This window comes from Pyrgilauda ruficollis, unplaced genomic scaffold, assembly GCF_017590135.1.
Source record: "Pyrgilauda ruficollis isolate IOZ18807 unplaced genomic scaffold, ASM1759013v1 scaffold45, whole genome shotgun sequence".
NCBI classification, from domain to species: domain Eukaryota; kingdom Metazoa; phylum Chordata; class Aves; order Passeriformes; family Passeridae; genus Pyrgilauda; species Pyrgilauda ruficollis.
Window position 1 is genome coordinate 140,051 of NW_024526044.1, and position 12,566 is coordinate 152,616.

The 12,566-nt window shown below is 44.4% G+C and overlaps 1 protein-coding gene across 1 annotated transcript in view; it reads left to right on the forward strand.

Annotated features, from left to right (window-relative positions):
• Nucleotides 1-9,013, forward strand: part of MYT1 (myelin transcription factor 1) — a 35,246-nt gene extending 26,233 nt beyond the window's left edge. The window contains exons 16-21 of the mRNA XM_041478474.1: nt 560-643; nt 4,865-5,086; nt 5,853-5,944; nt 6,817-6,920; nt 7,019-7,162; nt 8,764-9,013. Of these exons, the coding sequence (XP_041334408.1) occupies nt 560-643; nt 4,865-5,086; nt 5,853-5,944; nt 6,817-6,920; nt 7,019-7,162; nt 8,764-8,904 (787 nt within the window). The 3' untranslated portion in view covers nt 8,905-9,013. The remainder of the gene's footprint in view (nt 1-559; nt 644-4,864; nt 5,087-5,852; nt 5,945-6,816; nt 6,921-7,018; nt 7,163-8,763) is intronic.
• The last annotated feature ends 3,553 nt before the right edge of the window (nt 9,014-12,566 follow it).

The window sequence follows — 12,566 nt, forward strand, 5'->3', positions numbered from 1 at the left end:
TTTTTTTTTTTTTTTTTTTTTTTTTTTTTTTTTTTTTTTTTTTTTTTTCCTGCAGTGGGCAGAGTTGTAAAGTTCTGAATAAAACATTAATGTTACTGACAACTGAAGCCTATTTTCATCTCTTTAATCTGACTTCTTTTTTTTTTTTTTCTGATGTTTTCAGAATCTGATTAGAAGCTCCTTTCAACAGAATAAAAGACAAAGGGTCAGATTTTAGCTGATGCAATGTTCCTGTTAATATTGCTACCTATTTATGACTTCTATTATCACTTTAGAACATTAATAGCACAGATCTGAGCCTTCTGTTTCAACAATTCCATTAAACATTGCAGGCTGTTAGCAGATATCTTCTTATCTAGACACCATTAATTACTGTCCATCTCCCTCAATTTTTTACTATTTTTTTTCCTTCTGACTTCTCCTCGTGATGTGAAGCTGCAAAACGAGAGAGATCAAAAACACTGTGCCAAATTCAAGGGAAAGATGACTGAAGCAGGGGGAATAGCAAATGCAGAGATTCTGCCAGTGAGACAGGCCTTTCTTCTCTTTTTAACCACAGTCTGTCAGGCTGCCCTCGTGCCAAGAAAAGTGGGATCAAGATCACCCCGACAAAGGATGATAAAGAAGACCCAGAGCTGATGAAGTAAGTCTGGAAATAACTCCTGAGCAGAGCCTGTCAGTCCATCCACTTCACCTCACACAGATTTACGTGTGAGGTGGGATCCGCACCCACCCCACATCCCCCCTCGCTCGTGCTGCTTTGAGCCCCCTCTACCAAAGCTCTTTGCTGTGTTTTGGTGTTGCAGTTTTGATATTTGATGGAAAAATTGTGTGGTGGGTATGTAATGGTGTCATTTTCTTGCAGGTGTGAAAGGTAGGTTGGTAGGGCACAAACAGTTTCTCTGCTAGCTGTACTTTATCTAATTCCTGGAAAACCACAGCAGTGGTGTAAATGAGGGGAAAACCCCACAGTCAAGTCAAACATTGCAGGTTTTTGGGAAGCAATGGGCAGGCAAGGGCTGATGGAGTAGAAACTACCCAGCACTGAGTTGGGTCAGGATCTGGTAACCCTGAATAAACTGTGTTTTGTGGAGTGTTTGCCAGGGCAGAACATTTGAAGTGAACTGGAAAAAAACCTCTCTCTGCTGCCTCAGGCTGAAGTTTTCAAAACATCCCAGGGGGTTTATTCCTGTGGGGAATCGAGATTTGAAATTGCTTAGCCCACCTCAGGAGTTTTCATGAGCTGAGAAATCCATTTGTCCTGACTTTTAGCAAGTCTGAACATCACAGGCTCAGCATGTGGGGTCTGGGATCTCTATCTCCTTACACAGCTACAGGACATGAAAGGCAGCACTGACTCCAGGACCCTACTTTTTTTTTCTTTTTTTTTTTCTTTTTTTTTTTTGTTTGGGTTTTTTTTTTGGGGGGGAGGGGTTGGGTTTTTTTTGTTACCTCAGAGCATCTCCAGCCTTTCTGAAGCCCGTACACTCACCCAGCACATACAGGTGGAAGGGGGTAAAAAGAAACATGGAAAAAATTATCAACCACTTCTGTGTTTCTGGTTGCCCATGAGTGCTGGTGTATCTGTCCAAACCCCTTTGGCTCAGCAGACTGTCTCCAAATGGAGCTTTTTAAAAAATATTTCACTCCCAGGGCAGGTCTTGCCCTCAGAGAGGAGCAGAGGTGGATATCCCCATGTGCCCAGGTTTTGGCCTGGAGCAGAGGCTGAGCCAAAGCAGGACCCAGTGGGGGTGGAAGAACCCTGTGGGGGCCGTGGGAAGCTGGGATGTGCCTGCTGGGGGGGAAGGACCTTCCAGAAAAAGATGGTATTTGAGCCATCTGCTCTGTTCTTCCTCCTCAGTCTACAGGAAGGAAAGCCTCTCAGTTAAATGAGCCGTGTGATAATTAGCAGGAGTTTGCAGAGTTTATTAAAAATTAAGCAACCTACTCGAGAATCTGCAGGAAAGAAACCTCTTTTGGCTCAAATACACTGAATTGCTGGTGGTGTTGCAAGGCTGTGCCATTAACCAGTGACACAGAGAAGGAAAAGGCAGGCAGCAAATTGGTGATGTGCAACTGCTGGCTGTACCTTTGCTCTCACCATGGTTGGAGCCCCACTTGGGAGGTCACCCCTCTCCACGGTTTCCCCAGGGACACATGGCCTGTGGGGCTGGGGAAGCTGTGGTTTTGCTCATTTGTGCCTTCCCCATTCAGGGCAGGACAGAGCTGTTTCCCCAGTGTGGTTTCTCTGCACAGAAATCACTTCCCAGTGCAAGGTGAAAGGAGTTTTTGTGTGGCTGTTTTGTTGTGGAGCACACAGTGAGGGCTGGCAGGACACCCACAGCAGAGTGAGGGTCCCCACCAGCATCCTCACCAGGGGCTGGGTTTCTCCTAGTCCACCCTAAAGATCCAAACACTGGGAAGATAAAGTTGCAAGAAATCATTTAATTGTTTGGGTTGAAAGGGATGTTAAATTTCACCTCATTCCAACTCTCTGCCTTGGGGTGGGACACCTTCCTCTAGACCAGATTTCTCAAAGACCCATCCAGTCTGGCCTTGGACACTTCCAGGGGTGGGGCATCCATAGATTCTCCAGGTTCCAGGCTCCAAATGGGGCTGGATTTTCTGACTCCTAGAAAGTTGGTGCCATCCACCCCCAGACAGGTCTTGGTGGAACCATGGACATGGGTGCAGGAAATGTGAGATGGAAATGCGCAATGTGAAATGTGAGGGTCTCTGCAGCTGCAGGAGGAGGAGGCATTCCCTAACATCCCATTAACCAGGGACACAGGGCCCAGACAGCAACCCCCCTCTTCCAGTACACCCAGGAGGAGCAGAAACTCCTCTGAGATGTGCAAAACAATGTGGCACAACAATCCCTGGCTGGTGCCTCCCCCAAGCCTGTGGCAGTGTTTGTCCCAGCACCCACGGCAAGGTGTGCCTGGTGTGGGTTTATGTTAAGGAGCTTTGGCTCTAAATCCTTCCTCTGTCTGCACTGAACTCCACTTGGAACCCGGCCGAGTTTTGCACATCGTCACCGAGGAGAAAGTCATTTAGTCCCTGTTGTTTGTGCTGTTCATCCTTCAAGTAATTTGCTGCAGATGTGATTGAACAGATCACCTCAACCTTCAGCCCAGCCCATCCAGCAGAACATCCACAGGTGTCTAATTGATCAAACGCTACTGGTGCTACCATTAAATAATAATAATATTTTAAAAAATAATTTAAAATATGTCCAAGACAGCTGTTTTGCACAATAGGGCTCTGGTTTATTTTTTAACAATGAAAATGTAATAAAAGTTAAATTAACGGTGTAAAATATGTAATGGCTGGGCTGTAAAGGCTGCATACGAAATGCTGGGGTTTGTCTCTTTCTCTCTTGCTCTTCCCCCCTCTCCCCCTTCTCCTTTTCCTCCTGAGGATTCAGTAATTTGCTCGTGATCATATAAAAGCAATGATGTTATGAATTTACTGAGGATCCTGCTGGCAGGGATATTATAAGTGAATTGTGCTGCATTTGCAGCTGATTAAAATCGAGATCAGCATTTTTCAAATTATCTTGGGAAAAGGCTGGGTGTAGGGCCCCCCCTTTTGCTGTCATCTCCCTTTTGTGTGGAATGTAAACAATCAGGGCAATAATTTCTGCGGTGAAACGCAGCTTGTGATTTTCAGGAGCAGCTCCACGAATGCTTTTGCTGGAGAGCCTCAAAGTCCCTAATTGCTTCCAAACTAAGGACATGGGGGCTATTTTTGTCATTTCTTACCTCCTTCTACCTCCTTTATTTTTGAGTAACCTCCCTTGAGTAATAAACTTTTAACTGTATTTATAATTGACAAGCATTTTTAAAACAAATGCAAACCACAGCAGAAACTCTGATAGATACACTAGGCTTGTAGGATGGCAGGAATTAGGGAGAATGCCATTAGGTGAGGAGGGAGGAAAGAGGTGCCTTTTAGAGAGCCACTCGTGTGCTTGGCAGTAGCACAAGTTGTGTTGGTGCTCCCAAAGGCTCCTCACAGCTCCTGTGTGTTTTAACTGGCAATAAAGAGGCAGAAGTCTGGCAAGGGCAGGACTCATGTGCTGCCTTGATGATAATTCCCACTTTATCCCCTTGAGAGCGTGGGTTGATCTCCCCAGAGAGGCAGGATGTGAACCAGGAGGAGGAGGAGGAGGCGAGCGAGGCCATCCTGTGGCTACAGGGTGAGGGGTGGTTCAGTGATTTGTCCTGTTTGATGGCATGCAGGCTCAGAAACCCCTCGGATGCCCTCCTGGCAGGAACAGGGTTGCAGCTCTTTGTGCAGAGCCTGAACAGCTCCTGGCTCAGGCACTGGCTCCTGGGGAGGGCTGTGTCCCCAGGGGCACAGACAGGGCTCCTATGCTGTGTTGACTGTGCTGGTGCAGGGTGATAAGAGATGAGCCTGGGTTCATCAGCAGCGACACAGGGCAGAGCCAGCAGCACCTGTGTGATGGCTCAGTGTGAGTGTCAGCCTTGGGGTACATCAGGATCCTATGTCAGGCAGCCCAACCTGCCATTTTTACCCCCAGTGAGGCACCAAATACCTGGTTTCTGAAACCACTGGGACTACTTTTGCCACACGTGACGTGACCTCCACAGACTTCCCTCCTGCAGAATTCTCCTTTATTCTCTTTGTCTCTTTTGAAGGAGCAGTCGTAGCTCTTAATTCCCCATCTGCCATTTCCATCAACCAACTATCTCCCCTATAAACTCCAGACGAGACTCAAATACAAATGCTCTCTTCCCAGGCTTCCTCATTCCTGCTCATCAACAATTTCCTTCCTTTCTTTATTCCTTCCTTCTGTTCCTTCCCCTTGATGTAACTTTGGCTGGTTCCCCGTGCCCAGGTGTCCCGTTCCGGGCTGCGTCGGGCTGGGACACATCAGCGGCAAGTACGCGTCTCACCGGAGCGCCTCGGGGTGCCCCCTGGCAGCCCGCAGGCAGAAGGAAGGATCGCTCAACGGCTCCTCCTTCTCCTGGAAGTCCTTGAAGAACGAAGGCCCAACCTGCCCCACCCCAGGCTGTGACGGTTCTGGCCACGCCAACGGGAGCTTCCTCACTCACAGAAGGTAAATCCCGGGCTTTACATCAGTGCGAGTGTGATGATTTTGTTGTGGATAAATCTACCTGCCCCAAGATGCTGCTTGAGCAGCGTTCATATCCTCATGCCAGGCTCAAGAACAGAACTGAAATTTTGGTGCTGAACTGTGAAATTGATGCTGAGTTTGTTCAGGTTGAAGTTTACTGAACGGAGAAAATGTGTGGTTGTTTTAATATTCACAGAATCAGAATGGTTCAGGTTGGAAGGGACCTTAAAGATCATCTCATTCCAACCTCTGCCACAGGCAGGGACACTTTCCACTATTCCAGGCTGCTCCAAGCTCTGTCTAACCTGGCATTGGATACTTCCAGCAATATCTTCCACAGCTTCTCTGGGCAGCTCTGGCCTCACCACATTCACAGGGAAGAATTTCTTCCTAACCTCAAATCTAAATCTCTATTTGCATGCTGAGCAAATAGAACACAATTTGAGCACCACAAATAGGAGCTTGGTGCCCAAGACAACCAGACTCTTCTCACCCTCCTCACCTGGCACACCTCCTCTTTTAGAAAGCAATGTGTTTTTAATCATTGCTTAAAGAAAATCACTCTCACTTTATAAATGGGGCGTTTTGTGGTGTTATTCATAAAGCAATTTCCTCTGTACCATAAAAAGCTTTTAGAAGAACTGTCTCGCAGCTTGAATTCCACCAAATGGCACATGTTCTTATGTTGGGAACATAAGCACCTATAAATACTGAGAGTTTATGAAACCCCTTTTTACTTGTTTTTCAGTTTGTCAGGGTGTCCAAGAGCTACTTTTGCTGGGAAGAAAGGAAAACTCTCAGGGGATGAAATTCTCAACACAAAGTTCAAGACCAGCGACGGTAAGATTTTTCACTCCTTTGCCTTGCAGGTGTGTCAGGGTGTTGAGCCCATAGATCTTTTTCTTTTTAGACTGGGAGGTTTAAGCTGAAATCTGGGCACAGATTTCAAGGACACCATGTACTTTGAAGACCCATTCCTTGTGTTTTCTGGGTGTTTGTGCTGGCATGGTACCAGTCTCACTCCTTGAGTCACACATTTTAAGGGAGCAACAATAAAGAAGGCAAAAGAAGTAATGCTGAAATTCAGACTTTTTTTTTTTTTTCATATATTCACTGGCATTTTTACAAATCCCTTGCAGTCATTCAGCGATTTTCACCTATTCACGGCTTTTAATACTGAGATATTTCTGGATCTGGAATTTTGTTAGCGATGGCACTTTGCATTTCCAGTGCTATTAGTGAGCTTTCTGTGGTATTTGACAAGGTTCAAGCATTGAACTTGATAGTTTGGAACCTATAAATACCTGCACTCCTCTAGAAATATTGCTTTATTTTATGGAGCTCGTAATTTCTCATCAAGATATGCATTAGTTTTTTAAATGGCATCATTCCAAGCTCAGGATTAGAGAGAGTGACCTGACTGTTCAGGACAATCAACCTTGCCGGGTGTGGGGATGTGTTGGACCTCAACTGCTCTGCTGTCCTTTGCTTTTGCATTTACATATTGACCTGTTCAAGTATCATTGAACTGTGACAATAAAAATATTAATTATAAAAAAATAGAAAGAAAAAGGCAGGTGAGAGGTATGTCCTGTTTCAAGGATGTAAAAGCTAGGTAAGGACGGCACAGCAGGATGGGCTCAGCAGAAAGCCCAACAGTTTTGCTTCTCGCAAGAGCATTTGTTGACTGCCCATGACCTTCCCTCCTGCAGTTCTGGAGAACGATGAGGAGATCAAGCAGCTGAACAAGGAGATCAGTGAGCTGAACGAGTCCAACTCGGAGATGGAAGCGGCCATGGTGAAACTCCAGTCCCAGGTTTGTGTCCTTGGCCATGCATTCAAGCCCAGGGCTGATGGGTGTCGGTGGGTGCCCTGGTGAGGGTTGGTGACCCTGCCGTGCTCCTTGCTCCACAGATCTCCACCATGGAGAAGAACCTGAAGAACATTGAGGAGGAAAACAAAATCATAGAGGAGCAAAACGAAGCCCTGTTCCTGGAGCTCTCAGGGTTGAGCCAGGCTCTCATCCAAAGTCTTGCCAACATCCGCCTTCCGCACATGGTAAGAAACTTTGACAGTGCTCACCCCAAGCTGGCGTCATCAAGGGAGCTGTGCCAAACCAAATTCATGATAAGGCTTTTTCACAATTAAAGAGTGGGAGAATTTATTTCCATACACCTATGTGTCCTTTGTAAGATCAGTACTTTTCCCTTATCTCTGAAGCTTGCATTGTATCTCCCTTTTGTTGTCATTTTCTGCTGATCTCCCTTTTTATCTATTGTACTGTCTCATTACATCTGGGAGCACTATCACAAAATAGGAAACTTTATCAAGGGCACCCAGTGCCTTTTAGGCTAAGACAGCACAAGCAGAGATCAGGAGGGATTGGATTTCAACGTCAGAAAGATCTTAGAGCTCCTATTACAATGCAGGTAGTTTCAATTCAGTTTTGAATAGCTGGCAGCTAAAGAATAGCATTCTTAAAGAGAGTGTATTTTGTTTAATTTAACAAGGTCTAACAGCCCACAGCATGTTACCATAGAGTTACTGAGAAATGAAAAGACTGCATTAAAATAGTAAAACCACAAAAGGCTATTAATTACCTTCTCTCTATTCCCAGGAATGTAATTACTGTTGTCAAAACCAGGTGTGTGGAGGTGGAGCTCGTGTTGTTGAGGAAGCTGTCCTCTTACAACTCATAAAGACCATTGCAATGATCAGAGGAATGAGCTTTTGATTTATTTTTTCTTCCATCCTATTTTTTTTTCCTTTTCGTTTTTTTTTTGGGAATCCTTTTCATTGGAGTTTGTATTTAAATTCAGGCTGGCTGGAGAGAAGCCATCCTCCAGCAGAGCAGTTTTGGATAGTATTCACCCAGCTGCCTAACTGGCAGAAAACCACTCGCTGAGAGCTTTTTTGTAAAGTATTTGACACATAAAGGTCAAATAAACTGTTCAGCAAATATTTTTTCAAGGTTTAAGGCAACTCCAATTAAATGATGCCCATGAGACTTTTATGCTCATTTTAATCCCATTCTTTTTCTTCCTTCTCCCTCTCTTTTTTCCCCCATTAAGCCCAAGTTAGACGCTTGCAATGCGCCTCAAAAGCAGAAGCTGTACTGCAGCAGGGAGCTGGGCTGGGCAGCTGTGAGCCCAAGGTGACCTGACTTTGCCTTTGGTTCCCTCCGTGATGTTTCAGCAGTCCTGTTGTCCACCAGCCCTTCATTTCCATGCCTTAATTCAGCCTCCAGCCTGTCAGACTGCCTGCACACACTTAACCTGATGCTGTTAATAGCTCCACAAGGCCAGTGCATAAAATTAAGGACCTGGTTAAGATCTGGTGGGATTAGGGCGATGATGAGATTCCTGTAGATGCAGCACTGCACACAAAAAGGCTTTGATGTGGAGACCTTTGTCTGTCTGTACATACAGAGTATGTATGGAATGGTTTGGGACTTTAAAACTCACACTGTTCAAGCCCTCTGCCATGGGTAAGGACACCTTCCCCTAGACCAGGTTTCTCCAAGCCTGGCCTTGAGCACTTTTAGGAATCCACAACTCCTCTGGGCACTAAAATACGCAGATGATTTATTGCAAAGACTCTCATCCTCGTCCTTCTCTTTTACTAACGCTTTGATTTGACTTTTTTTTTTTTGGCTGCAGGATCCAATTAGTGAGCAGAACTTTGATGCCTATGTGAACACGCTGACAGACATGTACACCAACCAGGAGTGCTACCAGAACCCGGAGAACAAGGACCTGCTGGAGAGCATCAAGCAAGCTGTCAAGGGCATCCAGGTGTAGCGCCACAGGATGGAGAGCAGCAAGCAAACAGACTGTAAGATGGAACTTCCCCTCCAAGTATTCAGGTTTACAAGTTGGAAAACTTGTTTAATGAATGAAAAAAAAAAAAGAAAAAAAGGACCAAAATGTAACCAAGAGGCCATTTCTGAGACATGGAACTGATCAAACTCAATGTTCTCGTTTACTTAACTTTGGACCTTCTTGACAAAAGTGGGATTTTTTTCCACCTAGACCACGAGGTAGATTAGGATGGAAGGTTAAATTCTCCAGAAGGCTGTGGGGCTTGGTAGCAGGTGAAGAGCAGGCATCTTCCATGAGTTGGCTTGTTCTTGCAGAATAGATCCAAGGGTTAAAATGTTACAAGAACAGGGTCTTGTCTGATCCAAGACTAGTGTATGACTGGCTTAAACCCTCATGTTGTCTATGGTCGTATGTCCAGATCACCTACTCACACATGAGTTATGTTCTATGTTGCTACAAGTGCTGGAGCTGCAAGCTACCTGTAAATCTGAACCTGTGCTGGGCCTCCCAACCCTGAAGTGTTCAGATATCCACTGGGCATGGGAACTCTGAAGTATTATAAAGTAGCTTATTTTTATTTTCTGAAAGAAATCTGAAGAGCAGTTCTGGATCTCCAGTGGAAAGCGCAATGGAAAAAAGGTTCTCAGGGAAGCTTTTGGAGTTTGCAACTACAGTATTCCTTTGTCTGTCTTAAATATGAGAGTAGCTATTATGAATAGGCCAATTCCAGATATTTCAAACAGAAGAATTTCTTTAATGTCATGGTCCGGTGTATATGATTTTTTGGATATCTGTTTGATGACAGTTCTGGTTCTTTTCATTATTGTGATCATCCCTACAGTGGCGCAGTACTGCCAGTCCAGAGATCATACATCAATGCCAGAGAACGGTTGAGATTGTGATGAACAAAACAAATCAAATCGAATCAAAAAGAAGCAAAAACCAACAAAAAGAGAGATATTAATTGATGGCCAGAAAAGTGCTTATGTACTGTGAACCAGGAGTTGATTCCTTACACGTATCCACAGGGCAATGAGGATGGTTTGGTTTGGTGTTCTGGGATTTGCACGAAATCACAGCGTGGGCGCCATTCTGCAACAAAAAAAAAAAAAAAAAGAAAAAAAAGGAAAAAATAAGAGGATTCAGGTATTGGGAATTATTCCAAAGAAGCAGTTGTAAGCAGCTGGATACACACAGCCCTCTGTGCACTTAGAGAACAACTCTATGAATGTCTTTGGGGCTCTGCTCCATGGCCAGGGCCAGCTGTCACCCCACGGGGCTGCTCCCCACCTTCATTCCCACCTGGAGCTCACTTCCTTCTCCAAACACTTCAGTGGGGCAGAACCCCCCAGCGTGGGGGCATCCCATATCCCACATCCCATATCCTGCTTCACTCCCAGCCGTGGGGCAGGCAGAGCTGGGGAGGATCTTGTTGACCCCAACAAAAAGCAAGAGTGTGGTGTTGCTTCAAGCCAAATCCTGCAGATATTTAGGGTATAATTCCTATTATACCCTATTTAGGGTATAATTGGGGAAGTCAGTGGAAAGCCCCAGTGGCTACCATGGCCACGGGATCTGGCCTGGAAGGCCATGAGTGGCTTGATTGGAGTTGTTCCCTGTGTTAAGTTCCACAGGGCAGTTGGCCTGGGTGGGCTTGCTCCCATACTTAAGTGTTTGCAGGATCAGACTCCAGAGTTCACTTATTTTAGAACCCATTCCAAGTGCAAAAATTAAAAAAAAAAAAAAAGAAAAAAAGGGAAAAAAAAATAAAATTTGAGGTGTTAAAAACACAACGTTCTTAACATGTAAATAGAGTCCAAATTGATTGTGACTGCAATTCAGTTAGTATTTAAAAGTAGAGAAATTGCACTTACTGGAAGAAAGAGAAGAAAAAAAAAAGTAGTTAGTTTAATTATGCTGTAAATTATTTAATTTTGGCAAGATGTATGTAATTTATATTTACAACACCTTATGTTAACTTTTTGCTATTTATTTAACTTTTTTATTTATTAATTTTATACTTATTTTAAACTGGACACTGCACCATAGAAATGAAGATAAAAGAAGCAAAAAAAAGTTAAAAATTAAAACTTTTGACCGTAAAAAAATGATATTCCAAAAAAAAGAAAAAAAATAAAAAACCCCTATCTACAACTCCTACTTGTAATTTTGATGCAACCAAGTTATTTTTTATATATTTTGTTATTTATTCTTTTAATGATGGGAATTTTTTTAAAGATATTTTATAACTGAGACATTTTGATAATTTTTTGGTTTGTTTTTTTGTGGGGGCAGGGGCACTGGGGGGAAGAGAGACTTTTTCAGTTTTTCTTTTTTTTTTCATTCATATTGTTTCAGGCACTGATAACAGGAAATGAAAATTCTGTATTTATTATTTATTTAATATTTAAGTCGGGAAAAAAAATGAACTGTGCTCTTGTTGTATATTTATTTTGTTGTTTGTGTGTTGGTTATGTGATGACTGAGTACTTGTTTATGTGAAGGAATACTGTTAATATTTAAATAATAAAGAGTCACATTGAAAGTTATAGCAGGCTACATGTTATTCTGTGAAAACGAATACTGTGATCTACTTTCCTCAGGAAATGTATTTTGCAGACAGAACTTCCTTATGTACTGGCAGGGTTCTTTCATAATAAAACCCAGTTCTGTTTGTGACTTTAGTTCCTATGGTCTTTCTTCAAGCTGTTGCCAACGTGTCCCTGCTGGGCTTTGTCCTTGTCCTGCACCGTGGCTTGGGGGTGGTCAGCGTGTCCCTGCTCACCTGCAGTTCCAGTCAGGGTCTGTGCACCTCCCACCTCCTCAGCTGGGGGATTTCAGGGGAATTTAGATTTGGTATCTCTGAAGGCTTTGGAGAAGGAGCTGCCACCATCCAGCCAAGCAGGTGCTTAAAATCCCACTAGTGCTGTGATGGGAATCGTAAGTCCCAGGAAGGCTGGATTCCTCCAGGCAGTGCAGGAGCACCTCTGCTACGGAGACAGGCTGGGAGTGCTCAGAGCTGGGGGTGTTCAGCCTGGAGAAAAGGAGAGCTTCTTCCAGTGTCTGAAGGATGCCCAAGAGAAATAGAGAGGGACTTGGGGCAAGGGTGTGGAGGGGCAAGACAAGGGGAATTGGATTCACACTGCCTGAGGGAAGGATTAGATGTGATATTGGGAAGGAATTCTTCCCTGTGAGGTCCTGGCACAGGTTGCCCAGAGAAGCTGTAAAAAAAAAAAAAAAAAGAAAAAAAAGGAAAAAATAAGAGGATTCAGGTATTGGGAATTATTCCAAAGAAGCAGTTGTAAGCAGCTGGATACACACAGCCCTCTGTGCACTTAGAGAACAACTCTATGAATGTCTTTGGGGCTCTGCTCCATGGCCAGGGCCAGCTGTCACCCCACGGGGCTGCTCCCCACCTTCATTCCCACCTGGAGCTCACTTCCTTCTCCAAACACTTCAGTGGGGCAGAACCCCCCAGCGTGGGGGCATCCCATATCCCACATCCCATATCCTGCTTCACTCCCAGCCGTGGGGCAGGCAGAGCTGGGGAGGATCTTGTTGACCCCAACAAAAAGCAAGAGTGTGGTGTTGCTTCAAGCCAAATCCTGCAGATATTTAGGGTATAATTCCTATTATACCCT